The sequence below is a fragment of the Sturnira hondurensis genome, unplaced genomic scaffold, assembly GCF_014824575.4.
Source record: "Sturnira hondurensis isolate 20B ecotype Veracruz unplaced genomic scaffold, ASM1482457v3 Scaffold0008196, whole genome shotgun sequence".
Taxonomy (NCBI): Eukaryota; Metazoa; Chordata; class Mammalia; order Chiroptera; family Phyllostomidae; genus Sturnira; species Sturnira hondurensis.
The window spans coordinates 916,555-944,454 of NW_028080827.1; the positions used below are offsets into that span (position 1 = coordinate 916,555).

At 37.2% G+C, this 27,900-nt stretch overlaps 2 protein-coding genes across 4 annotated transcripts in view; both read left to right on the forward strand.

The window, feature by feature from the left end:
* Positions 1–7,041, forward strand: part of GOLM2 (golgi membrane protein 2) — a 110,151-nt gene extending 103,110 nt beyond the window's left edge. The window contains exon 7 of the mRNA XM_037054427.1: positions 4,951–7,041. Coding sequence (XP_036910322.1) covers positions 4,951–5,021 — 71 coding nt within the window. The 3' untranslated portion in view covers positions 5,022–7,041. The remainder of the gene's footprint in view (positions 1–4,950) is intronic.
* A 10,536-nt stretch (positions 7,042–17,577) lies between these two features.
* Positions 17,578–27,900, forward strand: part of CTDSPL2 (CTD small phosphatase like 2) — a 91,018-nt gene continuing 80,695 nt past the window's right edge. The window contains exon 1 of one of the 3 annotated variants that reach the window (XM_037054508.1): positions 17,578–17,810. The gene's annotated coding sequence lies outside the window, so the exon portion shown is untranslated. Of the gene's footprint in view, positions 17,816–27,900 lie in introns of all 3 variants that reach the window. The other 2 variants (XM_037054507.1, XM_037054509.1) reach the window with 2 other exon arrangements.

Below are 27,900 nucleotides of genomic sequence, written 5' to 3' on the forward strand. Positions count from 1 at the left end.
TAAAAAAATGTTTTCCTGGCTTCTTAAAGAAAGTTGTGGAAAGACTGCACATCTGATGATGTATCTTTTAATTTATTCTTCATTGTAATAAGGAGATGTATATTTACAAATTCCCTGTACTCTTATCTTTAATCTCATAGAGGTTCCAGGTTTGTTTAATAGGATATGAAATGCATATTAGTGAGTATATCTATGGAAGGAAGCTTAGCATAGTGCTTAAGTGCCTGATTCTAAGCCAGGACTGCCTGGATTTGAATTCCAGCTGTTCCACTTACTAGTTCTGTCACCTGTGAATTACATAACCTCTATGCCTCAATTTCCTCATCTGTGAAATAGGGATAAATACAGTTACCTAACTTAACAGTTATGTGGATTATATGATTTAAATATTTGTTCAGCATTTACAACACAGTCTTTCACATTGTAACACTATTATAAGTTTTTGTTGAATAAAATAATTTAGAAAGTAAAAGCAAATCTAGAACTTTTTTCTCTGGGTTGCCTGCTTTAGAGGATAATGGCACTTTAGATTATAGATTAATTTGTATGTTTTAATGCAACCTCACTGCTTGGTAGAACTTGCATCATGGCAGTGGTCCTTTCTTGATCTCAGAGGTAATTTAGGAATTATTTAATACATTATTAATATCTTTATATTATATTTCTTTAGTAGTCATGTTGTGAACTATTTATACATTTTGCTACTTTGTAAAGTGAAATAAATTAGTTCATATAATTATGTTTAGTGGTTATTCTATATTGATTTGATTAGCTAATTTCATCACACTTTAACAGATAAATGCATAAGTTGTTAGTAGAAAGTTGAATTCTGGTTAGAATAGCTACACTGAAAAGAGACTCCACTTAATGTAAAGGATAGCTCAATGTAAGAAAGATTATATTCCAAAAGTCCTATGAAATTCTGAAAAACAGTATGAAGGCACCATATTAAAACTTTGCTAAAGAGTATAAATTAATAAAAACCAGCAAGCTTCTCATATTTATAGAGGACCTTGGAAGACTGCCTTCATATGTACTGTTTTATTTTGAGACAAAAAACAGCTGTTATTCTCATTCTACTGAGAAGGTAATTGGAGATCTAAAGAGGTTTAGGAACTACATCATGTTTGTTGAGTGTCTAAGCCAGGACTAGAATTCATTTTTTTCTATTCTTAAATCTTTGCACTTATTTTCTCTTTATAATTACTCATTTAAGAAAACCAAAAAATAACAGTATTTTTTCAATAACTTGCCTGTTAAATTTCTTCAAGTTCTTTATATAATAGCTTTTCCCAGCAGTTCATGTTGATTGTCTTCATTTAATTACTAAAGCCTTGACAGATGTATTTATGGCTATAGGTAAGGTCCCATCACATGGATCCTAGGTACCAGTGATTCTTTTCCTTTTTAAAGTCAAAGATAACTTTATAAAGTAAAAGATAACTTTAAAATACAAATATGATTATGGGTATAATGTCAGCTTTTACACGTAAGAGATTTGGAGTTTTCATAAAAAGATATCAAAGCCCTGGCTGGGTAGCTCAGTTGTTTAGAGTGTTTTCCATATGCCAAAGTTGTGGGTTAGATCCCTGGTCAGAGTACATACAAGAAGCAACCAATGAATCCATAAATAAGTGGAACAACAAATCAATGTTTCTCTCTCTCCTTTCTTCTCTCGCTACGATTAAAAAAAGATATGAGATCAGGTTGTTAAGAATATGCTGTAAAAGTTTTCTGCAGTTTTTTAAAAAAGATATTTTATTGATTATACCATTACAGTTGTTCTATTCCCCCCCTTCATTCCCCTCCACCCACACACTCCCTCCCCCACCATTCTCCCCTCCTTAGTTTATAACCACGTGTCTCAAGTTCTTTAGATTCTATATTTCTCCCAATATTCTTGCCCTCCCCCCTATCTATTTTCTACCTACTGTCTATGCTATTTTCTGTACCTTCTCTCCCCTTCTCCTCCTCCCACTCCCCTGTTGCTAACCCTCCATGTGTTCTTCATTTCTATGGTTCCACTCCTGATCTAGCTGTCCTCTTGGTTTGCTTTTGTTTTAGGTGTGGTTGTTAATAACTGAGTTTGCTGTCCTTTCACTGTTCATATTTTTATCTTCTTTTTTTTTAGATAAGTCCCTTTAGCATTTCATATAATAAGGGCTTGGTGATGATGAACTCCTTGAACTTGACCTGATCTGAGAAGCACTTTATCTGTCCTTCCATTCTAAATGAGAGCTTTGCAGGATAGAGCAATCTTGGCTGTAGGTCTTTGGATTTCATGACTTGGAATACTTCTTTCCAGCCCCTTCTTGCCTGTAAGGTCTCTTTTGAGAAATCAGCCGAGAGTCTGGTGGGAAGTCCTTTGTAGGTGACTGTCCCCTTATCTCTTGCTGCTTCTAGGATTCTCTCCTTCATTTTAATTTTGGCTAGTGTAATTATGATGTGCCTTGGTGTGTTCCTTCTTGGGTCCAACTTCTTTGGGACTCTCTGAGCTTCCTGGATTTCCTGGAAGTCTATTTCCTTTGCCAGACTGGGGAAGTTCTCCTTTATTATTTGTTCAAATAAGTTTTCCACTCATGGCCGTTCCTCTTCCCCTTCTGGTACCCCTATAATTTGGATGTTGGAACGTTTAAAGATGTCCTGGAGGTTCCTAAGCCTCTCCTCATTTTTCTGAATTCTCATTTCTTCATTCCTTTCTGTTTGGTCGTTTCTTTCTTCCTTCTGGTCCATTCCATTGATTTGAGTCCCAGTTTCCTTTCCATCACTATTGGTTTCCTGGACATCTCCCTTCATTTCAATTAGTTTAGCCTTCATATGTTCCTCTAATTTGTGACTATAATCAACCAGTTCTGTGAGCATCCTAATAAACAGTGTCTTGAACTGTGCTTCTGAGAGGCTGGCAATCTCTCGGTGTACTTAGAATTATTGGCTCTGGGACTTTGAGTTCTTCTTGCGCCATCTTTTGGGCTGTCCGTGCCTGTTACATATCAGGATCGGAGCCCTAGGTGTTCACCAGAGCAGGGCAACTCAGTTGCTGGGTTGTGACGCTGTATGTGGGGGTGGGGTCAAAGAGGAACAATGGCGTCCCGTCTGCCGCCTCCGGCATAGGCCCCCACTGGTGGCCAGTGCCGCAGCTGCCACCATCACCTGGGCCCGTGCGTTTCGTCCCACTGCATGCAAGTGCACCACTGCCGTTAGCCCTCCACTGGGTTCGCCCCCTGGGGCCTGCGTGGTCCATCTCACTGTGCTCGAATGTGCGAACACGGTCAGTCTGCCCCACACCCTGACTGGGTCTGGGCTACTTGCGTGCCTAGGTCTGGGCCACTGCTGGCTCCGCCCCTCTTACCGTCCAGGTTGAACGGTTAGTTGTTGTCGGACTTCCGTATAATTCAATTTTCTGTTGTTTGGCTGTGTCTTTGTTCTCCAAACCTTTGTTGTATTCAAACCTGGTTGTGGGAGAAGGCACAGTGTTTCCACCTATGCCTCCATCTTGGTGAAGTCCCAGTTTTCTGCAGTTTTAAATGAGAATTTCTGTAAGTTAAACAGGAAAGTTATTGAAAGGAAAGAGAAAGTTTGTCATTTTTATGAATAAAATGTAAAGAAGAAATAAAACATCATTATGAAAAATTAATATGTAAAACATAGACCCCCATGGGCACTGAATCTACAACCTAGGCATGTGCCCTGACCAGGAATTGAACCATCAACCTTTCACTTTGTGGATGATGCCCAACTGAACCACACCAGCCAGGGTGAGATGTCATTTTTCAAGACTCGAGAAACCAAAAGATGTCATTTTTAAAAGCCATGTACTAAAAAGGGAACCTCTTGGGCTCTGACTGAAATACTTTTCATTCTTATTCTAACATTTTAATACTCTGAGCAATCTTATTTCAAAACCTGTAGTTTATAGTAAAATCAGAAAAGAAGAGAAGGGTTGCTATTGTCAGATAAACTGACAGTAACGTGACAGGTGATACCCATGAAGGGCCCAGAAAAACCTGTGAACAGCCAAATAAGTCAAAACTCCAAAGCACTATACAGAGTTGCTTAATATAGCTACTTGAAGTGACTTTGTGGACTTACTGTCTAAAAATATGATACAATTAATTTTTCTTTTTGGTAGAGCAAAGGTTAAGTTTTAGGTTATATACTCTACTTAGGAAGTTAAGTGGTAAGCTCTTTGCAGAGAAACAAAGAAATTCACTAAAATGTTAAATGTTGAGATTATGAGTTACTCTTACTTTCTTTTTTTAAAAGATTTTATTTATTTATTTTTAGAGAGCAGGGAAGGGAGGGAGAAAGAGAACATCAACATGTGGTTGCCTCTTGAGCCAACCCCTAGTTGAGACCTGGTCTGCAATCCAGGCATATGCCCTGACTGGGTATCAAACCAGCAACCCTTTGGTTCATAGGTCCATACTCAATCTACTGAGCTATACCAGTCAGGCTGAGTTATTTTTATTTTCTAAATTTTACGTGATGACTATGGATTAATTTTATAATTAGAAAAAAAATTAGTTTTTAGAGGCATGAAAATATATACAGAATGGTTTCTACCCAAGTTTTAATTAAAAGGACTGAACTTAATCTATATAGAGATAATACATAAACAGATCAACTCCTCAGTGTTTGTGGGTTTGAAGTTTTCCTGGCTGTATTTGTCTAGCTTCCTCCCTCCCTCTCCTCCTTCCTTCCTTCCATCCATCCATCATTGAAAGATTTGTTAAAATTAAGTAATCTTAATTTTCCAAAATAGGTACAGACTTTTTGCTCTTTAGCCAAGCAACTGAGAAATAGAACACTATTTGCTTAAGGTGTAAAATAACGAGAAAAAAACTACCTTAAAAAAGAGAAAACTACCTGAGAAGAGAGACATTTTTTAAATTGTATTTCTGGAATGATTTTAAAAGTAATATTCTTGATACATAATTATTTCCCTTTCAGATGATGAAGAACGAGAACTTCAAATGGATCCTGGAGATTATGGAAAGCAACATTTAAATGATGTCCTTTAAGTCCTAAAGAAAAACTTCAGAAAACCTAAAGTGCTGTAAAATGGAATCATTTCTACTTTGTCTTTTTTGACTTTTGTTGTAAAGATCAGTTGTATCAGTTGTAAAGATACATGAGATAGATTTAAGGAAAAAAATTCATGAAGGAATGTACCCATGTACATATATGAACTTTTTCATACTGTATTAGTAAAGCAGAGACCTTTTGGATGAGCCAAAAAAAATGAGCAAAACTGGAGTCTTTTCATTTAAAGCAAACTAATGTATGTTTTACATTTTATTGAGCCTAATGCTTTACACAAATGGACAAATAGGAAAAAATGGTTGTACTGTTTATAAGTTGCACACAGGATAACCACAGTGAGAACAGTTATTCAGCTGAAAAACTTTTTGTATACTAATATATTCTTGTTAGCCCAACAGGTGTTCTGTTCTGTCTTACCCCTTATCTCATGTTCTTCCAGAAATTATACCTAGAGTAATAGTTAGATAAAAAAGGGGAACCTGGAAACCAAACACTGGGCAGCATGTGTGCAAAATCACTTCTCTACTCCTTTTATTTTACATGAGTGTGGATGTGTTTCCACAGGTAAGCTGGCAGCTGAGGCCTGATGAAAGTTGAAATAACCTGAAAAGATATAATATTTATGAGTTATACCTTAGTTCATGAAATTGTGAAATGCATGATTGACAATATATTTTCAGTTTTTATTTTTCTCACATAATACCAGTACTGTTTAACTATAAGCAGTACTGGCTAAAACTTTTATATTTTCAGAGTTCAAGTTGGTGAATATATTCATGATTTAAATGCCAGATTCTGAAAGAGTCTAAATCAACTTTGAAATGAATCTGCAATCAGTATTTCAAAGCTCCTCTGGTACTTTTAGTGATATAATTTAACGAGACTTTTTCAGAATTACGAAGTAAGGAGTTTTAACAGATTTTTATTGATGCACAGATAAATAGAAGTACAGTGAGGTCTACAGCCATTTTATTAAAATAGCTTAAAAGTTTGTAATACAGATGAAGAATCTTTGTAATTACCTAAATGTTAGTTAAGAACCCATAAACCTCGTATTTGCTAGTCTTACAAAATTATTTTAAATGCTTTGTCTTTTTTGACACTTTTCAGTAGAATACGTAAGCTAGATAATCCTTGTTTTCTGAGTTAAAGTACTTTAAACCTAATGCCCTACCCCCCAAATAAAAGATTTTGATCGTAAGGAGTAATTTAAGGTTGCTAACTCTGTGTTTCAGAAGGGCTACTGGTAATTGCACATAAACATGAAATTCTCTCACCCCTCCACCCCCCCATACTCAGGTCCTAGTCAAAATTCAAATTTTAGAGATTTTTTAAAAGGTTTTTCACTTATTGGAGGTACAAAAATTATTAGACTTTAGTTTAGAAATTATTAAGCAACCAGGAAAAGATATAGTGATTTACTAAAATTGTTGTCTCTACCATATCAAAGTATGGAATTCATGCCTTTGCTGAGTAGAGTCCAGCTTATAAATGAATAGGTGTGATAATTCACAGAATTTTTTTTAATGGAATTAAAGGGAATTAACGTATACCTTATGAGCATTAGGCTGGGATGGTAAATCTAAAATATAGTAATAGTTTATGTTTAATACTGTAAAATCTTTACAAATGAAAACCATGAAATTTCCTGCCTTAGTTCGTCATAAAAACAATCACTTGGTTATATGGTAGCTGTTACTTACACAGCCAAATTTCTTCAGTTAGCAGTGTAGACATTTTATAAACTGGGAAATCTTGGACCAATTGATAATATTTCCAACTGTATTAACATTTTAATGCTATAAAATATTATGTGAATCTCTTAAAATTCTGACACTCTATAGTCTGTATTAGACATGCTGGTTTTGTAATGTTTTACTCTGCCTTAAGATTTAGGTTTTTAAATGTATTTTTGCCCTGAATTAAGTGTTAATTTGATGAAAACTCTGCTTTTGAAATCATCACTTACTGGGTTCTAATAAATTAAAAATTGAACTTGCTTTACTATTTTGCTGATTCTAATAACACACACATCACACTTATGTTATGCAAATAGTTACATTTTAATGTTAAAATTTGAGTAAATTTAGAATTTTTTTAAGCTAAGCTAAACTAGAAAGGCAGGAATTTTTATACCACGCTATTTACTATAGTGCTGGTTTTTACTCAACAAATATTGAATGTTTCCTATATGCCTACATTGTTCTAGGGAGTAAGACTGTGCAATGGATAAGATAAACTAGATTTCTTTTCTCATAGAGCTTACTACATTCAACAACTGAGAGCAGCCAGACAACATACAAGGTAAACACATGAGCCAGATCATTTTAAATAGTGATAAGAGCTATTAAAAGTTCCAAGATTCCAAGGTTTTTAAGGTTACACATTTTCAGATTTTTACTTAACTGAAACATTACAATTGTGAGGCTAGAATATCATGAGCAGAAAGGAGAGAAATGCATCTGAAGTGCTAAGGAAGGGGTAAGATACAGAGAAACTTGTAAATTCAGGTCTCTTGCTACTGACGCATAAAGAAAAAATGTAGAATATAAAATATACATGGAAGGATGATTCCAGAGAAAATTTTCAGACTTTAAAATGATTCCTGAAATATGTCCTTTTATTTAAAAAGATCAGAAGGTAGTGTGCCCTTTTGACTTCTCATTTGTATAATGTGTTAACAACAACATTTGCTAAAATATGAGGACAGAGAATCAGTTTAAAAAAAACAACTTACGACAGAGGCAGGACTTCCGGCCAAGATGGAGGCGTATGTGGAAACACTGTGCCCCCTCCCACAACTAAATTTAAAGACAGCGAAGTTTTAGAAACAAAAACGCAGCCAAAACAGTGAAAATTGAATTGTACAGAAGTCCAACAATGAACCACTCATCCACACTGGTAAGAGGGGCGGAGTCAGCAGCAGAGTGGGGTATGACCCAGGAGCAGAGGTGGAGGCGGTTGGTGGATCCCAAACGTCGGGTGGTGATGGGGGGACCCAGTGAGTGTGCAGGGCGGCTGGCTGACTTTGGTCACACATTTGTGCTCAGATAAACCAAGCAAAGGAGCGAAAAGTGAGACAGACTGCTCAGGCTAGGGCCTCAGTGACAGGGATTAGAGACTGAAAGCACCAACTGGAAAGACTTTCTCAGGGTCAAGGGGCCGGGAGAGGCTCCCAGGCTCACAGAGAGTTTGTTGGAGAGACCCACAGGGTCCTAGAGAGTACACAGGCCCACATACCTGGGAACCAGCACCAGAGGGGCCCAATTTGCTTGTGGGAAGCCGCAGAGGGGACAGAAATCTGAGAGAGCTGAGCGGTGCAAAACGCCATTTTTTTTCCTCTCTGACCCCGCCCCCACATACAGCATCACAACCCAGTGACCTGGGTCACCCAGCCCTGGTGAACACCTAAGACTCCGCCCCTCATACATAACAGCTGCGAACAGACCAGACATTATGACTCAAGTACAGCTCAAAGCCCCAGAGCCTATAATTCTAAGTGACCAAGAAATAGCTAACCTTTCAGATGCACAATTCAAAACACTGGTGATCAGGATGCTCACAGAATTGGTTGATTTTAGCCACAAATTAGAGGAACATATGAAGGCTAAACTGATTGAAATAAAGGGAAATGCACAGGAAACCAATAGTAATGGAAAGGAAACTAGGACTCAAATCTAGGGAGTGGAACAGAAGGAAGAAAGAAACGACCAAACAGAAAAGAAGGAAGAAACAAGAATTCAAAAAAATGAGAGGCTTAGGAACCTCCAGGACATCTTTAAACGTTCCAACATCCAAATTATAGGGGTACCAGAAGGGGAAGAGGAACAGCCATGAGTGGAAAACATATTTGAACAAATAATAAAGGAGAACTTCCCCAGTCTGGCAAAGGAAATAGACTTCCAGGAAATCCAGGAAGCTCAGAGAGTCCCAAAGAAGTTGGACCCAAGAAGGAACACACCAAGGCACATCATAATTACACTAGCCAAAATTAAAATGAAGGAGAGAATCCTAGAAGCAGCAAGAGATAAGGGGACAGTCACCTACAAAGGACTTCCCACCAGACTCTCGGCTGATTTCTCAAAAGAGACCTTACAGGCAAGAAGGGGCTGGAAAGAAGTATTCCAAGTCATGAAATCCAAAGACCTACAGCCAAGATTGCTCTATCCTGCAAAGCTCTCATTTAGAATGGAAGGGCAGATAAAGTGCTTCTCAGATCAGGTCAAGTTCAAGGAGTTCATCATCACCAAGCCCTTATTATATGAAATGTTAAAGGGACTTATCTTAAAAAAAGAAGATAAAAATATGAACAGTGAAAGGACAGCAAACTCGCAGTTATTAACAACCACACTTAAAACAAAAGCAAACTAAGAGGACAGCTAGATCAGGAGCAGAACCATAGAAATGGAGATCACACGGAGGGTTAGCAACAGGGGAGTGGGAGGAAGAGAAGGAGGAGAAGGTACAGAGAATAAGTGGCATAGACGGCAGGTGGAAAATAGACGGAGGAGGGCAGGAATACTATGGGAAATACAGAATCTAAAGAACTTGTCCACTTTAACATGGACATGAACAAAAGGGGTGGTAATGGTGGGGGAGGGGTGTGCGGGGTAGAGGGGAGTGAAGGGGGGAATAGGACAACTGTAATGGCATCATCAATAAAATATATTTAAAAATAAAATCCTTTACAAAAAAAACAACAACTTATGAGAGAGATAGTCACTTCCCAAATTGTTTGACCTTGGGAACTTCTGTAACATCAATTTAGACATTGTTCCAAAGTCTAAACATTACATGTGGGCCATCAATATTCTGTTCCAATTCTGCTAAAAGTTTCTTTTAAGAGACTCACCTCACTAAGGTTTCCAAACAAAAATTCAACCAACTATATCAGAAAAGGGAGGAAATTTAATGGTCCAGATAAGCAAACAGCAGAAAGGGCATAAGTCTCCTGGACTTGAGAACAATTGAAACTTCGACCTGAATGCTGTCTACTTTGTTACACCAACTCCCATTTCTGTTTCTCTCTACTTCATTCTCTCACACCAGCTCCCTCACTGGAAGCTCTAATGAAAGCTGCTAGCAAGTCATATATTTTTAGTTTTGCTACCTGAGAGGGGCTGCTCCTCTTTCCTTAGTTACACTTCAGAAAATTTGAGGTAAGACAGACTTCTGCTTCTGGCTGTGATTGAATAACTTAACTAGCCCTTCTAGATTATTAGCAGCTATAAAACTGGACAGGATATATTGAGCAACTCTTTTCTGGCAGCACAAAACTGAAATTCACAAGAGACAGGAAACTTAAGCACTTGAGCCCCACAATCACCTATGCCATAAAGAGGCTGGAATGCTGAGCTGAGAAGAAAGATCATAGTGGGGAACAGCTGAAGCAGTTGAGATCTATGGGGTTGGGCATCAGAGAAGAGAGCTATTCAGAAAGGTGACCCCAGAAATCCATACAGGATCATCACAGATCCAGGGCTGTATATAATCAGAGTAAGACCACCTGATGCTTACCAGATAACAGTTGCTACACAGTTGAGAATGGAACAGAGGTACCAAAGTTCAGCAGGTGTTGGCATAAAAGCAGTGCTAAAAGACACTAGGTTTCTGGGCCTGCTGAAGTGGAAGTCTCCTTAACAACTGTAATATCCAGTTGAAATCACAGAAAGGTTGTACCTTAGGAGTATAAACCATGTCCTAGAGTTAACCCACTCTAAACCTGCTCTAACCTTCTCTGAAAAGACTGTCAGGGGAGCCCTGGCTGGTGTGGCTCAGTGGATTGAGCACGGGCCTATGAACCAAAACATCACTAGTTCAATTTCTGGTCAGGACCTGGTTGTGGGCCAGGTCTCCAGTTGTGGGTGTGTGAGAGGCAACCAATCTGTGTTTCTCTGGCACTGTTTCTCTCCCTCGCTGAAAATAAATAACATGTTTTGCTGTGTATAATGTAAACTTTTTTTGCCAAAATTTTTGAGGGAAAAATAAGGATGCACATTATACATACCATAGGTATAATGATCACATACCATAGGTATGAAAATAGGTATAATAATCCCATGTATAATGCACACAAAGTGTGGGTGTGGTTTATACATGGCAAAATTTAGTAAATAAAATCTTTAAAAAGGAGACAGAGTATGAAAGTTGAGTTCTGGCAGGCTAGAACTTGTGATCTCCTTAGGCTTTCCATAGACATGAGCTAACAAAACATAAAACCAAGCCTATACTAGTTTAATGAAACCACTCTGTAACCAAAATACCTGTCAGAACAAGAATCATTAATCTAGATAACAAGAATCTAGAATCTCTACAAAATATACACAATGTTTAGTATTCAATGTAAATATTACTACTTATACAAAGGCACACAAAAAATGTGATCCGTAGTTTTTTAAAAATTGGCATGGCCTTTGTTGTTACTTTTTATATTTTTGTTACTTGTTAATGCAGGTATTAAAATATGTTCAGAGATTAAACAAAAATGTATAATGAGTAAACAATCTCAGCACAGAAATGAAAACTATCAAAAAACCTAATGGGAACTCTAGAACTGCATAGTATAATAACTAAAATGAAAAATTCATTGGCAGTAGAATGAACTTAAAGGCATACAACAAATAGAGTTCTTTTAAGTATTTGGAAATAGAGAGTTGAAATGTTAAGAGACTCAGAAATGTGGATTTGGGATTCATTCTTCAAATATTGAGTCCTCAAGATGCTGTCCATCCCACCCTCGAATATGCCTAAATATTCTATCATTAAAGGACAATGATCATTCTTTGGGTGTCCAACATTTTGGCATCTCTGCTCCACATTGGAAGAAGAAGGGTTGTCTTGAGCCACACATTAATTACATTGTGACAGGTAATCACAAAAAAATCTCAAAATGTTTTTAAGTAAATTTATGATTTTGTGTTGGGCCAATTCACAGCCATCCTGGGCTGCATGTGGCCCGTGGGCCGCAGGTTGGACACCCCTGGATATGTGTAGAGAACTGTTCTGCACACTGGGATACAAAGCAAAAAAGTCCCTGCCTTCATAGAACTTATGTTCCAAATATAGATATTTTCTATACTCATAGTGATAAATGCCATGAGAAAAATAAATCAGAATAAAGGAATAGTGATAGAGCAGTGCTATTTTAAATGGGATGATCAGGAAGGTCCACCTCTGTAATATAATTTTCCAGTAGCCATGTTTTAAAAACAGGTGAAATTTTGATATTTAACCAATCTATTCAAAATATTGCCATTTTAATATATAATATAGAATACTATTAACATTATATTCTTTTGTACTAAATTTAAAATCTAGTATATATATTTCATTTACAGCACATCTCAATATAGACACTGGATTGTCATTGGAAACATTTATTAGTATTTAGAGTAAATATAATTTATAGTTGAATAAGAATATTCACATACTCATGTTCCAAGCATACTTAAAAATTTTTCCAATAACTGAATCAAGTATTAACTTTTCAGTATATTTTCTAGGGCAGTTTTAGGTTCACAGCAAAACTGGAAAAAAGTACAATCATCCCACCCTCAGCTCCCCCCACCATCAATATCCTGTACAAGTGCAGAATTGATAAGTTAACACTGACACATCAATATCAACCAAAGTGTCTAGTTTATGTTAGTATCCACACTTTATATTGGGTTTGGCCAAATTACATATATCCATCATTAGAGTATGCAGAATAGTTTCACTTCCCTAAAAATACCTTCTGTTGTACTTATTCCTCCTTTCTTAGCTGAAATCCCTGTCAACCACTGTCTCCATAGTTTTGACTTTGCCAGAATGCATATTCTTTTTTTTCAAGATTTTATTTATTTATTTTTAGAGAAAGGGAGGGAGAAAGAGAGGGAGAGAAACATCATTGTATAATTGCCTCTCATGTGGCCCCCAATGGGGACCTGGCCTGCAACCCAGGCATGTGCCCTGACTGGGAATCCAACCGGTGACCCGTTGGTTTGCAGGCTGCGCTCAATCCACTGATCTATACCAGCCAGGGCAGTATGTAGCCTTTTTAGATTGGCTTCTTTCATTTAGTAATATACATTTAAGCTCCCCCATGTCTTTCATGGCTTGATAAGATCATTTCTTTTTAGCTGAATAATATTCCATTGTATTGATGTACCATAGTTTATCCATTCCCCTACTGAAGGACATCTTGGTTATTCCAAGTTTTGGCAATTATGAATAAAGGTGCTGTAAACATTCATGTGCTGGGTTTTGTGTGGACCTTAGTTTTCAACTCCTTTGGGTAAATACCAAGGAGCAATTTTTTTATTGTAGTAAAGTACACATAAAATTTACCATTGAACATTTACATTCAAAGTGTACAATTAATTCAGTGGCATTAAGTATACCCACAATGTTGTGCAACCATCACCAGTACCTGGTTCCAGGACTTTTTCATCCCTCCAAATGGGAACCTTGTTAAATAGTCACTCAAGTATTTAATATGTTAATAAAAGTTAAATGATATTAAAATCTCTCAATCATATTAGCCACATTTCAAATGCTTAGTAGCCATACATGACTAATGGCATTTTAAATAGTATGAGTCTAGGGGAAGAGAATTAGAGGTAGAGAGAACAACAAATATAAAGGTCTTGATGTAGGAATATACTTTTTCAAGTTTGTTGCCGGGTATGACTGGAGTACAAGGAGCAGGAGGTAGAGAATGTAGTCAGTGAAGTAGCTAAGAGTTAGCTAATAAAGGGCCTTGCACAGTAAAAGACTAGATTTTAAGGGTGATGAAAAATTTATAATGAGGCCTAAAATAATCAGTCCTGGCTGGTGTGGCTTAGTGGATTGAGCGCTGGCCCACGAACTGAAATGTTGGCAGTTTGATTCTGGTCAGGGCATATGCCTGGGTTGTAGGACAGGTCCCCAGTTGGGGGTGTATGAGAGGCAACTGATTGCTGAGTGTCTTACACATCGATGTTTCTGTCCCTCCTGTCCACTCTAAAAATAAATTTTTAAAAAATCACTCTGGCTTCTGTGTTGGAAAGACTAAAGGAGGTTCCAGAATGAACTAGGAAGGTATTTCAGGTGATAAGTGTTTGGATTCAGGATATATTTTGAAGTTTAGTTTATTGCATTTACAGTGAATTTGCCATTAGATAAGAGAAAGAAAAACTATATTCTATAAGGTGGAGAACACAGAGAGTATCAGGTTTGAGAGAAAATTGAATTTAGTTTTGCCCATATTAAGTTTCAGATGGTCATTGCCATCAATTGATCATAATATTGGAGCAAAGTGACCAGCTCTGATATTTCAGTATTTATTATATTACTTCTTAGTGAATGGAAAATAAAAGTAATAAAAATATAACTCAGAGATAGAATTAACATAGGAATGCCTTATATGTATTGGGTAAAAAAGGTAAATATATTCCATATACTCTGAAATGTGGGACTTAATGAAAAGACTGTTGAAGATCCAAGATACTCCTGTGACGTTACTTAGCAAACACTATTTCATTAATGTTTTCATATAGCAATAATTTTGAATAGCTTGCAAAGCATGTATGCCACTAGTTTTTTGCATTACTTTTTTTTCTGTGTCTTAAGTATATTTTTTTAAAGATTTTATTTATTTATCTTTAGAGGGGAAGGGACGGAGAGAAGGAGAGAAATATCAATGTATGGTTGCCTCTTGTGAGTCCCCTGCTGGGAACTGGCCTGCAACCCAGGCATGTGCCCTGACTGGGAATTGAACCGAAATCGTGTGGTTCACAGGCCCGCACTCAATCCACTGAGCTACACCAGCCAGGGCTTGTGTCTTAAGTATATTGAGATACAGTTTTGTATGTGAATATACTTAAGACTTCATTTTTAAGTTAACATTTTTAAACCTTTAGCTTATGCTAATATCTTGTACTGGTTGTTACTGAAGCTTAATGACATTATCTACCATTTAATGCACAAGAAAAATATCTTGCTAAATATTTTCCTTAAATAATCTCATTTGATATTTGCAACAATCCACTTAGACATTGCAGAAAAGAGGCTAGTAGAAAGAGACCATTGGATGTAAAAGACTGAAGTGAAAACAACAAAACAGTTATCTTCTGTGAAAAATGGTGTTAATCCCTGGCTGGTGTGGCTCAGTGGACTGAGTGGCTGGCTTTCAAAACCACGGGATTGGTTCCCTGTCAGGGCACAAGCCTGGGTTGAGAGCCAGGTTCCTGGATGGGGATGTGTCAGAGGCAACCAATCCATGTATCTCTCACACTATTTCTCTCCCTCTCTTTCTCCCTCCCTTCTTGTGTAAAATAAATAAATAAAATCTTTTTAAAAAATGGTGTTAAAATGTTAAATTGAAAAAGCATTTAGGCTTACTACCAGCAACTTATGTAAACTTAGTATTTAATAGTAATAACATTGCCATAGAAGACAGTATGATGCTGTGGAACAAAGAGGACTTGAGTCTTGATTGCATTTCTTACCAGCTGATTGTTACTGTCTTTGGATAAGCATCTTTTTTCCGCTTTCTGCTCCCCTCTTTTTCAAAAACATTTCACTTCTTCAACTCAAGTGGGAAGACTAATATACATGGTACCTATTTCACAGTTGTTGGGAGAATCAAAATGCATATAAACGCATACAAAAGTGCTTTTTTAAATGGCATACTTTACTTAAATTTTAACAGAGTAAAGGTTTGTGACAACTACTACTTGGAAATATTTTTTTGAAATATATATCTGATTTAAATTTTACTTTACTCATCAATTGGGGCAATTGTTTAGTTTATAATCTACTGCTTTCTATGACACACACTGGATAATCAGTAATTATTTGTTGCTTTCCAATTAGCTTTTCAGGAATCTATTACTATTATTTAATTCTCACCTGAGGATATGTTTTTTTTTTTTTTTTTTTTAGAGAGCGAGAAGGGAGAGGGGAAGGGGGAGGGGAGAGGGAGACATAGCGATGGATGGAGCAGTTTCCGCCAGATTGGTTTGCCTTCTGTATCGAAACCTAGTTATGTGCTCTCACCCAGGATTTGATGTAAGGGAGGACGCTCCAACACACTGAGCTACCCAGCTAGGGAAGGAATCTATTATTTTGTGGACTACTACTAGTTCTGCACCCTGTATACCACGGGCTCTCAAATGTTTCATTTGGAGCATTCTTGTACTGCGAAGATACAGGGTGCAAACAACTCGGAGCCCTGAAAGGATCTGTAGTATACAAAGCTTTCAGAAAAGCCCACCCCTGCTTCACATTTTTAAACAGAAACAGAAACAGATTTTAAAGGATTCTCTGCTTACCTCTCAGCCCCATGTCTCTCCACTATTTTCCCCCATCTCCATTCCCGGTGCACAGAACTACTTCCCCAACTGCTCAAAGAAATCTCGTGTTTGGACCTTCCCATCTGTTGTTTGCTTGATATTCTTCCTCTGTAGCATCAATTCTTCCTTAATGTGACATTCCAGGAGATGACATCACGCTTAGATGTCATCTCACAAAAGTCTTCCCACACCCTCACTGGCACCTCTAGTGTGTTTTACAACTCCCGTCAGTGTATCACACTATATTTAAATTCTTCTTGTCTGTCTCCTTTAATATACTGTGAACTCTGGGAGGCCAGGTCCAGTCACTGTTGTACCTCTTGCACGTGGTATATGATCCTAACATCTTTTTTTTCGATAAACATTTTTGACTGAATTATGAAAGTGGCCGGGGTTTTAGTAAACAGATAGTGTACTTTCAATCACCCAGCTTGTTTTTTTGATATTCCATTAGGATTAGACGCTCCGCGTTGATACATTTTCACCTGTAAGGCTGACCGTCCTTTGACCCAGAAGCGCCGGTAGAAACCCATTTGTCAGAATAACCTGAGTTATCAGCAGAATCACCGCCGACATCTCGTGGAGTCGAAAGGCATGGGTTTGTGTAACACCCACAAACAACTGGCATACCATCTAGCCAGTGAAAGAGAATCTTTAGGGGCCACTGGGAATCCCAGAAAAGAAGGATTCGTCTAATCCCGACCTCGGAACTAAAAAAGCGGAGCTCTCCCTACTTTACCTCCACCAGCCCGCCAAACCGTTAGTCTCACTCATCCCATTTGGCTCCACCCACCTGGCGCGCCCGGGTTACTAAACCGCAGCTGCTGGATTGCAGGACGCGCTCCTAAACCCCGCCTCCGGGGCGAGAGCGCGCTCCCCCTCCCAGCTCTGCCCGAGCAATTCCGTTAGTAGCGGCAGGAAAACCCGTCCTTCGGGTCTCCGCCTCTCCACTCCCAACGCTTTACTCTCCACTCTCCCTGCGACCACTACACAACCAGCTACGGCGGCCCCTAAAGTACAAATATCCCTCAGGCCCTTGGCGCATCTTGATAGGTTTTGTTTTTGTTATTTCATCTGGTCGTTGGGCTCTGAGTTCAATTTTTGTCAGGAATTCGAGCTCGCGAGTTTCTCCCGGCGGCAGGAAGTCCACGCTCTCCACGGAAATAAAAGTTTTTTCTTTTTTTTTCTTTTGCCGTTGTGGCCGTCCGCATTCCTTCCCTCCCACCTCGCGGAATTGTGGCGGGAGGGGGAGGAGGAAGTCAAAGCGCCTGCGCGGAGAGGCCGCTTTCCATCCGGGTCCCCGTCCGAGCAGTGCAGCAGGTCGGTAGGCGGGAAATGGCGACTGGCTGAAGGAGCTGGTTCTGTTGCTGCTGCGGGCTAAGCGGGAAAGACACCACACGTTGCGCAGTCGAGACCATCGCCGGAGCCTGAGGACACTTCTCTGTCGTCACAGTTAGGTAATCCCCCTTGTTCAGACACTGCCGCTGCTCCCAACCTTAGTCCTCCTCCTCTTCCAGGGCCGTCTGCAGGGATCTCCTCCCCTTCTCAACCGGGTTCTCCAGCGGCTCCCGCGCCTAGGTTGGCTTGTACTGTCTGCGCCTCGTACGACCGCTGTGTGGAGCCGCTCTTCTATGGACTTTCCTCTGGGAACAGAAAGGGAGCTCACTTCCCGCCAGCTTCGGCTCCCAGGCTGCGCGGCCTGTGTTGTGATTTCTGGGGTTAGATTTCACTTTGCTACCCACCCCCACCCCGATCTCACGTTCCTCGTCCCAAATCCTCTGGTCCCTCCGGATAATTGGGTTAGATCAGTTTTTCTAACCTTGGCCCACCCGATGTTTTCGCTATTGCAATTCTTCCTAGTAGTGTGCTTTTAGGGGGGCGTTGCTCTATCTCAGTTTTTATGAACATCTATTGAGGATCTGATAGAAGAGATTTCACCAAGTTCCGTTTTATCATCTGTACTACTAATATGTTGAGTTGACATTGTTGCTTACAGCCCATGTGGAAGGCCTCTGGTTTCTTTAGTGGTCAGTTGAGGGTGAATCTTATCGTCCGTAGTATTATACGCCGCCTTTGGTTATTAAATGCCTGCATGGATGTTTACTTTTGCATTCTTGATTAGAGTTCCATGATAAATCTGTAGAAGTAAATCGTGTTTATTTACCTACTATCTTAGTTGTGGCTGGATGTGTGAATGATGTTAAACACTTAAGAGTACCTTAGGGAAGCCTAACGCGATACTGGTCGTAAACTGTCCGAAGATCATGAAATGAAATGTACTTTTAGTAGGTGTTCCTCCAAGGCAGGGATTTACCTTTCTAATGCTAATAAAATAATACCAATATGAATATAAAGATTAATGACTTAAATGGTGTATTTACCTTAGTAACTTTAAGATTGTAGGTTTTTAAATCTACTGTTTCCATTTTACAACTTTTAAATTTTTATGTGTTTAGGTATTAAGGCAAGGAAATGGCTAGTTACAGCTAGTTTGTTTTCCTTTATTATTATTATTTTATTTTTACATTGCAGACTAGTTATCCATAAAGAAGTAATAAAGAAGCTGTTGTTTTTCAGAATTATAATTTATTTTTTTAACTAGTCAAGTTAGGTTTTTAAAATGTGGTTCTTACTACATATCATTTGATATTTATGACTCAAAGGCTTTTAGCACTCGGTCCAGCTTAGAAGACTTCACTGTTGTTAGTATATTAGGATTAAATTTCCGTAATGAACAGGAACACACAAACATCATTGTTGTTGTAATTTGGTAGATTCCCCACCCAAGGTCATAAAGAAAGTCAAGGCAAAATGTAGCTCTTACTCGAAGTAGCCTTTGAGGATTGACTTGAACTTAAAACTTCTAGGACCAAAAAAATAGGAAGTGAGAAGTGGAGGTGAGGGCGTGTTAAGATACTTGCCGAGCCAATTTGTTTAAAAAATAGGGCCAAATGTGTGACTTAAAAGGATGTAAACTGAATTATTGCTCTGGTGTATGCTTTATCTGTACTTTAATGACTTTTTTAGGTAGTTTATAAAGCATTAATGTTTTTAATAAAGTTTGGTAGCCGAGTGAGCATTGTGTGTAGATTTTGTCTTAAAGAATACTCCTAAATTGTTTTAATTTTACATTTATTTAGTGCCTGCACTCTTCCAATGCTCTGAAAGGATATAAAACCTCTAAGTTGTATAGTCCTTAACCTTGTTGGACTTGTAGCTGTATAGAAATTCCAAATAGGATTGCAGAGAAAAACTGAATGAGATTGGTAGTTTTATAATATTACAATCCAGATAGAGCTAGTAATGTTATTCAAAGTTGTATCTTTCCCAAATACATCTAGCTGATACCCCCATTTGAGATTAATTCTTGTTTTAAAAAACTTGGACCTGTTGTTGAGAAAGACACTAGCTAGACTCTAGACTTGTAGATTAATTGCAGATTGAAAAACATGATATTAAATGATCCTAGTTATAGACAATACTTTGGATTAATGTGGTAAAAAATAAAGTGGTCTGTCAGAATTCAAAAAAACTCTATTATCTAATTATATTTGTAATTTACCAAGTTGTTATGAAAGCATAAATTAGAAAAGACGCTTTAAATACTAAATGTCAAATGTGCTGAGAGGACTTCATACATTGATGGTGTGCTCTAAGTAATTCAAGGTTAGTTAGAAAGTTATCTGGCCATTTTCACTGCATTGGCTACAGGGGGTCATTAGCTCTACTTCGAAGATAGGGGATTTATGGTAAAACCATACAGTTGCAGTTTCAGTCTCCACTTCCTTGACATTGGCCATGAGATGTATATCTAAGCCAGGCATATATTCACTACTGATTATATGACTACATTAACTTTTAATTCAAACTATATTATGTTGTAATTGGAACTGTATTATAAATAAGTAGTTAACCTATAAATAGGTGATCGACTGAGTAGTGAGAATTGCCAATACCAAACTTTATTTGTGTCTTTCCTATGTGTAATGGATTTTTTCCTAACACATTCTGTTTAAAATCACAAATTTTCTGGAAGAGAACCTTTAAAGTACTGTCTTTTATTGACAGTATTGGGACAGATTAGTTTGTCAAGTAAACTTGCTGTAGTTTACAAACAGGTGAGGGTTCAGAGGTAGTGGAATGTAGAAGTAAGCTTTTATGCAGTGTCTGTGATTAGGACAGGTGTGACATACAGGAAAATTGTCTAGGGGAGAAAGGCAGTCTGGGTATAGAATCATAGTTTGAAGCTTGGGCCTCTTGGGGTCCTTTGGGAATCTTGTGAATCTGACAGTAATGATGGGTGAGACAAAGTGTGGTCCTAGGAAGAATTGTGGGACTTTAAGGATATATATGATTTATGGGTTTGGCCAGCCCTTTTGTTTTTTTTAACCTCATCTGTAGATTCCCCAGTTAGTAGGGTATTTTTAGAAAAGAGTGAAGAGAAACAGTAAAAGACCATTAAAAAAAAAGTGTTGTAAAGATTTACATACAAATATGTCTTTGAACTTTAAGGTCACAGTAGGCCAGTTGATTATATTACTTCACGTTTTATGATATTCATAGGCTCTCCTCTATTAATTTAGAGAGATTGTAGAAAAGGAAATATGTCTAGATTAAACATAAATCAACAGCAGTGCTTTGAGGTTCTAGGGATCAGGTTTTCATAATAGCTGTAATACTTTTAGGACCAGTAAATGCTTACTACTTGGATTAAAGGAGCACAAAACTTTTAGTATTGGAAGGTGCTTGAATACTTTATAAATAATTGGGATTAGTATTTAGTAATAGTGGTTTATGTAGTTTAGAACAGGAATGTGAAACTGATATTCACCGGGGGCCACATCAGTCTGGGGGTTGCCTTCAAAGGGCCGAATATAATTTCAACTCCTTAACAGTTAAGGAGTAGTTACATTTATACAGTCCTAAAATTATTTCGGCCCTTTGAAGACAACCGTTAGGCTGATGTGGCCCCCGGTGAAAATGAGTTTGACACACCCAGTTTAGAAAAAATATTTTTACGTCTATGGCCATACCACCCTGAATATGCCTAATATTGTCTGATCTCAGAAGCTAAGCAGGGTCAGGCCTGGTTAGTACTTGGATGGGAGGATATTTTTTTCTTTAGATAAATATGGTACTTTGATATTGAGAAATTCTATGGGAACTTAAAAAGCAGAGACATTGCTAATAGTAAGAAGGGGAAGATTAAGACACTGTTAGCAGCATAACTTGATATTTTAAGTTTCTCATGTTGACCAGTTAGAGTAATTTTACGTAAGAATTTACAAGTATGTTTTAGTTTTAGAAAGTATGTTACTTGTTAAAGAAAAATATCTGGAACACATAAATATCTTTTTAGTTGAGAAAAACTGATTATTTAATAATAATTGTTTTCTTCCTGGTATTTCCCAAATTTGTATAATCATCCTATTGAGTTGAAAATGATGAACTTCTCACTGACTTTACAAGCACCTGCTTTAGTGCATTTTGTTAAATAAGATACTTATACAGTCCTTGAAATTTCTGATGTACTGATAAAGTTTATTTGAAAAATATTCATAATCACATTTCAAACAATCATTGATTTTTCCTTGATTGGGAATATAGCTTTTTATATTTTTATTTCATAGTCACAAATAAGATGGAACTTCTTTTGGAGAATTATCCTTATACTTTATTTTTGACTAGTAATTTAAAAATTCCCTATTCATAAACCTTATTATCAGTTTATCAAATCATAATGATTAGTTTTTTCTTGGTATGTGGTGGTGACAATAGTGCGAAATTATTTCAGATACTCAATGCAAATTTATTTTGGGCAAAGACCTTGATGTTTTACTTTACAATTTTAAGATTTTTTTAGTTAATAACTATTTTTCTTCTTTGTCAACATCTCATTGATTCTTTTCTTAGTATTAAATTAATGTGTTCTGAGGGCTTCAGATTTCTACTGGCATGAGAGAGTAAGTTTAGTATAAAATTAAAATTTTTTAAATAGACATTTTTTGTAAAAAGAGTATAAGTAAGTAGTTATTTCTCTCCCTTTGTTCTGTTTTTTTTTTTTTGAGAACTACTTAAATAAAAAAACACTCAGGAAAACTACTGAAATTAAGTTCACTTTTCTGAATCTTCAATTTGTCTTTGTTAATGTATCCATCAAGTACATTGTAACTATGTGCATAGGTGACTTACCCAGTAAATTAAAATATATATGTTAGAATGTATATATTTTATAGAAATGGTAATAATAAGGTGAAAAATGGTAAATTAGAGTGACAAGTTTCCTCTGCTTTTTAAAGGGAAAATTTCTCATGAGTATTATCATAGTTCTTATGAGTTCATAACCTGTATTCTACTGAAATAACACTTGTGTTACAAAGTTTTATTGGTGTGAGTTTCTTTCATACCATGTAATAGAATGCTCTTTACAGGTTGTTTAAATTGTATTTACTGGAGGTATAGTTAATCTCCAAATTACTGTTTTTTTAAAACTTAAGTTAAAGAAATGCAAGTATGTCCTCAGCAGAAGGACATAGTATCTCATTCTGTCTGTAACATGATTTTGCTCTGATGGTATTTCTGCTGAGGATATACAAGGTTTTGAGTTGGGGTGTTATTAGTAATTCAAAACATGCATCTGGCCCTGGCCAGGTGGCTCAGTTGGTTGGAGCGTCATCCAGTACATCAAAAAGTTGCAGGTTTGCTCCCTGGTCAGGGCACACACCTAGGTTTTGGGTTCAGTTCCCCCTTGGGACACATACAGCAGGTAACCAGTCAATATTTCTCTCTTTCTCAAATCAATAAATATATATTTAAAATATTTTTTAAAACATACTTGAATGACTGTGCCTTAAGTATTTTCAGTGATCAACAAAGAATAATGACATTTTCATGGAGTGTTTTAGTCATCAGTACAGTACATATGTATCAGTACAGTTTTAGTCATCAGTACATCTAACAGTACATATGTTTTGTTTCTCTCGAGAAAACTAATTGATCATGGTTTTAGAAAATTGTTTTTGTTTCTCGAGAAAACTAATTGATCATGGTTTTAGAAAATTGTCTCTCTCTTTTGGTTGTTCATTGAAGAAAACCTTAGGAGGAAAAAACTGCTTAATTGTATCAACCTAACTCAGCAGCAGCTCTTTATTTTTTTATAGTATTTCTCATATTTTGACAAATGTTTTTGTTTATAAATGTCTTATAGTTAATAGTTTCTGAAGAATTCCATTGTACTAGCTAATAAAAAAAGACAAAAATTAATACATCAGAAATAATGGTGACCCAGAGAGACCACCTGTATTTACCATACACTTTGTTGGGAAGGGTTCAATGAAGAATGTTGGAGTTGATGCTTTATATAATCCTGTGTTTATTCCTTCTGCCCTAGTTGACTTTTGGCTTTTATTAGGTGATATATGGGAGGGACAGAGAAACCTCCTTCTCTGAAGTGATTTAATGAAGGCTTAAGGAAGTAGTAGAGAGTAAAAGTAGACAGTTGCAATACCTGAAGCTTTTGCTTTCAGATTAGTCAAGTTAAAAATAATAGACAGTGAAACGGAAGCTGATGCTTTTGAAAATGTCATTTGGTGTCAGTGAAAGTCATGATTTTTAGATTATTTTCATGGACAGAAATTTTAATATAAAATATTTAGTAGTGATGCCATTTGTAATAGAGTATAAATTAACAATCCCATAGAAATTTAGAGCTAGAGAGACCAAAGGGGTCATCTTGTCCAGTAACATCTTTCTTTATTAATGATGGACCCTTCTGAGGACTTTTCTTAAAAAAAATTTTACTTTCTGCCTGGCTGGTTTAGCTCAGCGGATTGAGCGCGGGCTGTGAACCAAAGGATCGCTGGTTCTCTTCCCAATCAAGGCACATGCCTGGGTGCAGGCCAGGTCCCCAAAGTGGACCGTGTGAGAGGCAACCACGCATTGATGTTTCTCTCCCTCTCATTCTCCTTCCCCTCTCTCTAAAAAAAAAAAAAAAAAAATTACTTCAGAGAGAGGGGAAGGGAAGGAGGAAAAAAGGGAGAGAAACATTACACACTCCTAATTGGGGGCTTGGCCTGTAACCCAGGCACACGTGCCTTGACAAGGAATCGAACCAGCAATCTTTCAGTTTGCAGGCTAGCACTCAGTTCACTGAGCCACACCAGCCAGATCCTGAAAGGTTTTTAACTGCTTGTAGTAGATGTTTGTCTTAATTAGGGTGCTACGGGGTGAGTTGTGTGTGATAGAAGGATGAAAACAGCTCAGTTTAATAACTCACTTCTCATTTTGACAACTCTTTTCTTTTGGTAAAATTTACATGTAGTGAAATGCACAGATCTGATGTCCAGTAACTTCTTTGCTGTTGAGGAAATAAAGTGCTAGGCTGATTGCATGACATAATCAATGTCACAGCCAATTAATGTTAGATTCAGGATTGGTACCTCTTGCTCCAGAGAGGTTATTCCTCTAGTAACTCCCTCAGGAGCCTACTCCAGAACCCTGCATGCATATATTCTTTATATAACCAACCAACTTATAATTTATATATACCACATTTTATGTGAAAAACCTGACTTTATTACCTTTAAAGTTCTTTTTAGTACCTTTAAACATCTTTTCATAATTTTATTACCCTCTTTTATTTCCCTTTTATCCCCTTCATTCAGTAAACATTTGTTTGTAAGAATACACATTGGGTTAGTCCTGGATAGTTTTGTAAGAATCCTTCATATACAATGTGCTGTTTTTTAATATAAATTTATACACTCCAGACCTTAAGGCAAATTATCAACTGAGTTTTGCTTGTGTTATTATTAGTCTTTTAACACGAGGTAATTTGTGATCATAATTGGCTCAAATATTGTTTGGTATCAAGGATTTTTGAAGAGGAAGGAAATTCTATGAGGAAGGAACATTTTTAGTTTATTTATAGGCCCCTTTTGTGAGCAAGAATTGATTACTGCTGTGAAGATTGTGTTTCAATGACACAGTCCCCCTCCCCCACCCAATTATCTTTTTTTTTTTTTTGAGGGAAGTGAGAAAAATTGTGGTTCAGTTCAACAAAGATTGAGTTATCATTGTGTCACTTTACTCGAGTTTCAGATAAGATCTCTGCCTTCAAGACTCTTGCAGTCTAGTGCAGTTAAAAAAGACAAAAAACAGCCCTGGCTGGTGTAGCTCAGTGGATTGAACACAGGCCTGCAAACCACACGATCGCAGTTCCATTCCCAGTCAGGGCACTTGCCAGGGTTGCAGGCCAGTTCCCAGCAGGGGACTCACGAGAGGCAACCGTACATTGATATTTCTCTCCTTCTCTCCTTCCCTTCCTCTCTAAAGATAAATAAGTAAAATTTTTTTAAAAAGACAAAAAACATTATTTCAGCCTTGACTGGTGTGGCTCAGTAGATTGAGTGCCAGCCTGCAAACAGAAAGGTCAGTGGTTCGATTACCAGTCAGGACACATGCCTGAGTTATGGGCCAGGTCCCAGGTGCGGGCATGTGAAATGCAGAGAGAGGCAACCAATAGATCTATCTCTCACACACTGATGTTTCCCTCCCCCCCCTTTATTCCTCCTTTCCCCTCTCTAAAAATAAATACATAAAAATCTTTTTAAAAGAGATTATTTCAATATTATTTGCTAAGGGCTAAACTAAAGTAGGGATAATCACAGGTTTACACAGGCTTGGGATGTAGAAGTGGTTACTTACTGGTGTGAGTGATACTTTCACTGAGATTTAAATGATGAAGATAAGAATTCATTTAATATTTGAGGCAAAGAGAAAAGCAGAATCATGATAGAACACAGTGTGGGCAGGAAACTGTTATTACTGGGATACAAAGAGTGCGGCAGCAAATAGCAATGGAAAAAAGACCTCATGAGAGATGAATCTATAGTTATATATAATATAATGCCAGAGTTTAGTCTTTATTTGAAGGGAGTTGATGGGAAGAAAGAGGCAGATTTGTGTAATATGGGGGATGGGGAAAATACAAATATTTTAGAGATAAAATCAGGATTTGGTGATTGCCCATAGGGTGTAAGGGAGAAGAGGAATGCCTGGAATGTTTGGGATGGTTTCTGGCTTGACTGATTAGGTAGGTGATGGCACTTGTGATCAAGAATATAGTAGTGGGGATATTACAATTGAAAAAACTAGCATGGGGATAAGAAAAGTGATTTCAGTTTTGGATAAGATTAATTTGAGGTGCCTAGTGAAAGTGTTGCCAAGGCTATTGGATGTGAGTCTGAAATTTAGAGGTGGTCCAGAAACTAATAGAATTTATGTGTCAAATTATAATGAGCCTTGGGAAGAGACTTTTTCTCCCCACAACTCTAATCCTTTTAGCTGGGCTGCAGGTAAACAGAAAGCAAACTTCACTGCCCAGTTTTAGATTGCTGAACAATCAGCTTTTTCTGTTTATGAGTATGAAATGAGATACTGAAATGTTGAGAAAGTGGGAATGTTTTTCACTATATACTTTTTCTCATAATTCCATGAATTCTTTGGCTGTAAATGTTGTTGCCCTTTGCTCTTTGTTTTCTGTTGTAATCTCTTAAATTGTATCTTCTATTAATTAGTAGATTTATTTCCCCAGATCAGTCATTTCCTATTTACCTGTGTTATTCTTATTATTAATAATAGAAAAGAACCTAATTAGTAATGGAGCTCTAAAGAACCTAGAGGATGTGTCAGATTCTATGATGAATAGTAGGATTACTAAGATGAGGCTGTATTTGTATGTTTAAAACTTTTCCCTTTATATTTTAAGTTTGGGTAATAAAATTTGGTTATTGCAGATGTTATGTAGGCAATTACTGACATGTACTTGGTTTCATTAATATGTGTCATTTTTGGTTTTGGTATTATGGTAATGCTGACTTCATAAAAATGAGTTGGTAAGTGGTTCTTTATTTGCATATATATATATAATTTTATTAAATTTATTGGGATGACATTTTTTAATATAGCTCACATAGGTTTCAAGTGTACATTTCTATGATACATGATCTGTATATTGTGTTGTGTGTCCTCCAGCCACAGTCAAATCGTCTTTCATCACCATATATATATTTGGTCTCCTTTACAACCTTTACCAACTCCCACTCCCTTCCCTCTTGTAACTACCATAAAAACTCTGTGTCTATGAGTTTTAGTTTTATATCCCCGTTATGAGTGAAATCATATGGTTCTCAGCTTTTTCTGACTTAATTTACTTAGCCTAACGGTCTCAAAGTCCATCCACATTGTCACAAATAGCATTTCATTTATTCTTATGGCTGAGTAGTATTCCATAGTGTATATGTACCACATCTTTTTTTTATCCAGTCCTCTTTAGAGGGACACTTTGGTTGTCTCCATGTCTTGTCCACTGTGAATAATGCTGCAGTGAATATAGGGGTGCATAAATCTTTTCAAATAAACATTTTTGAGTTTTTTGGGTAAATACTCCAGAAGAAGCATTGCTGGGTTATATGGTAACTGTTCTTAACTTTTTGAGGAACTTACCATACTGTTTTCCATAGTGGTTGTATCAGTTTACATT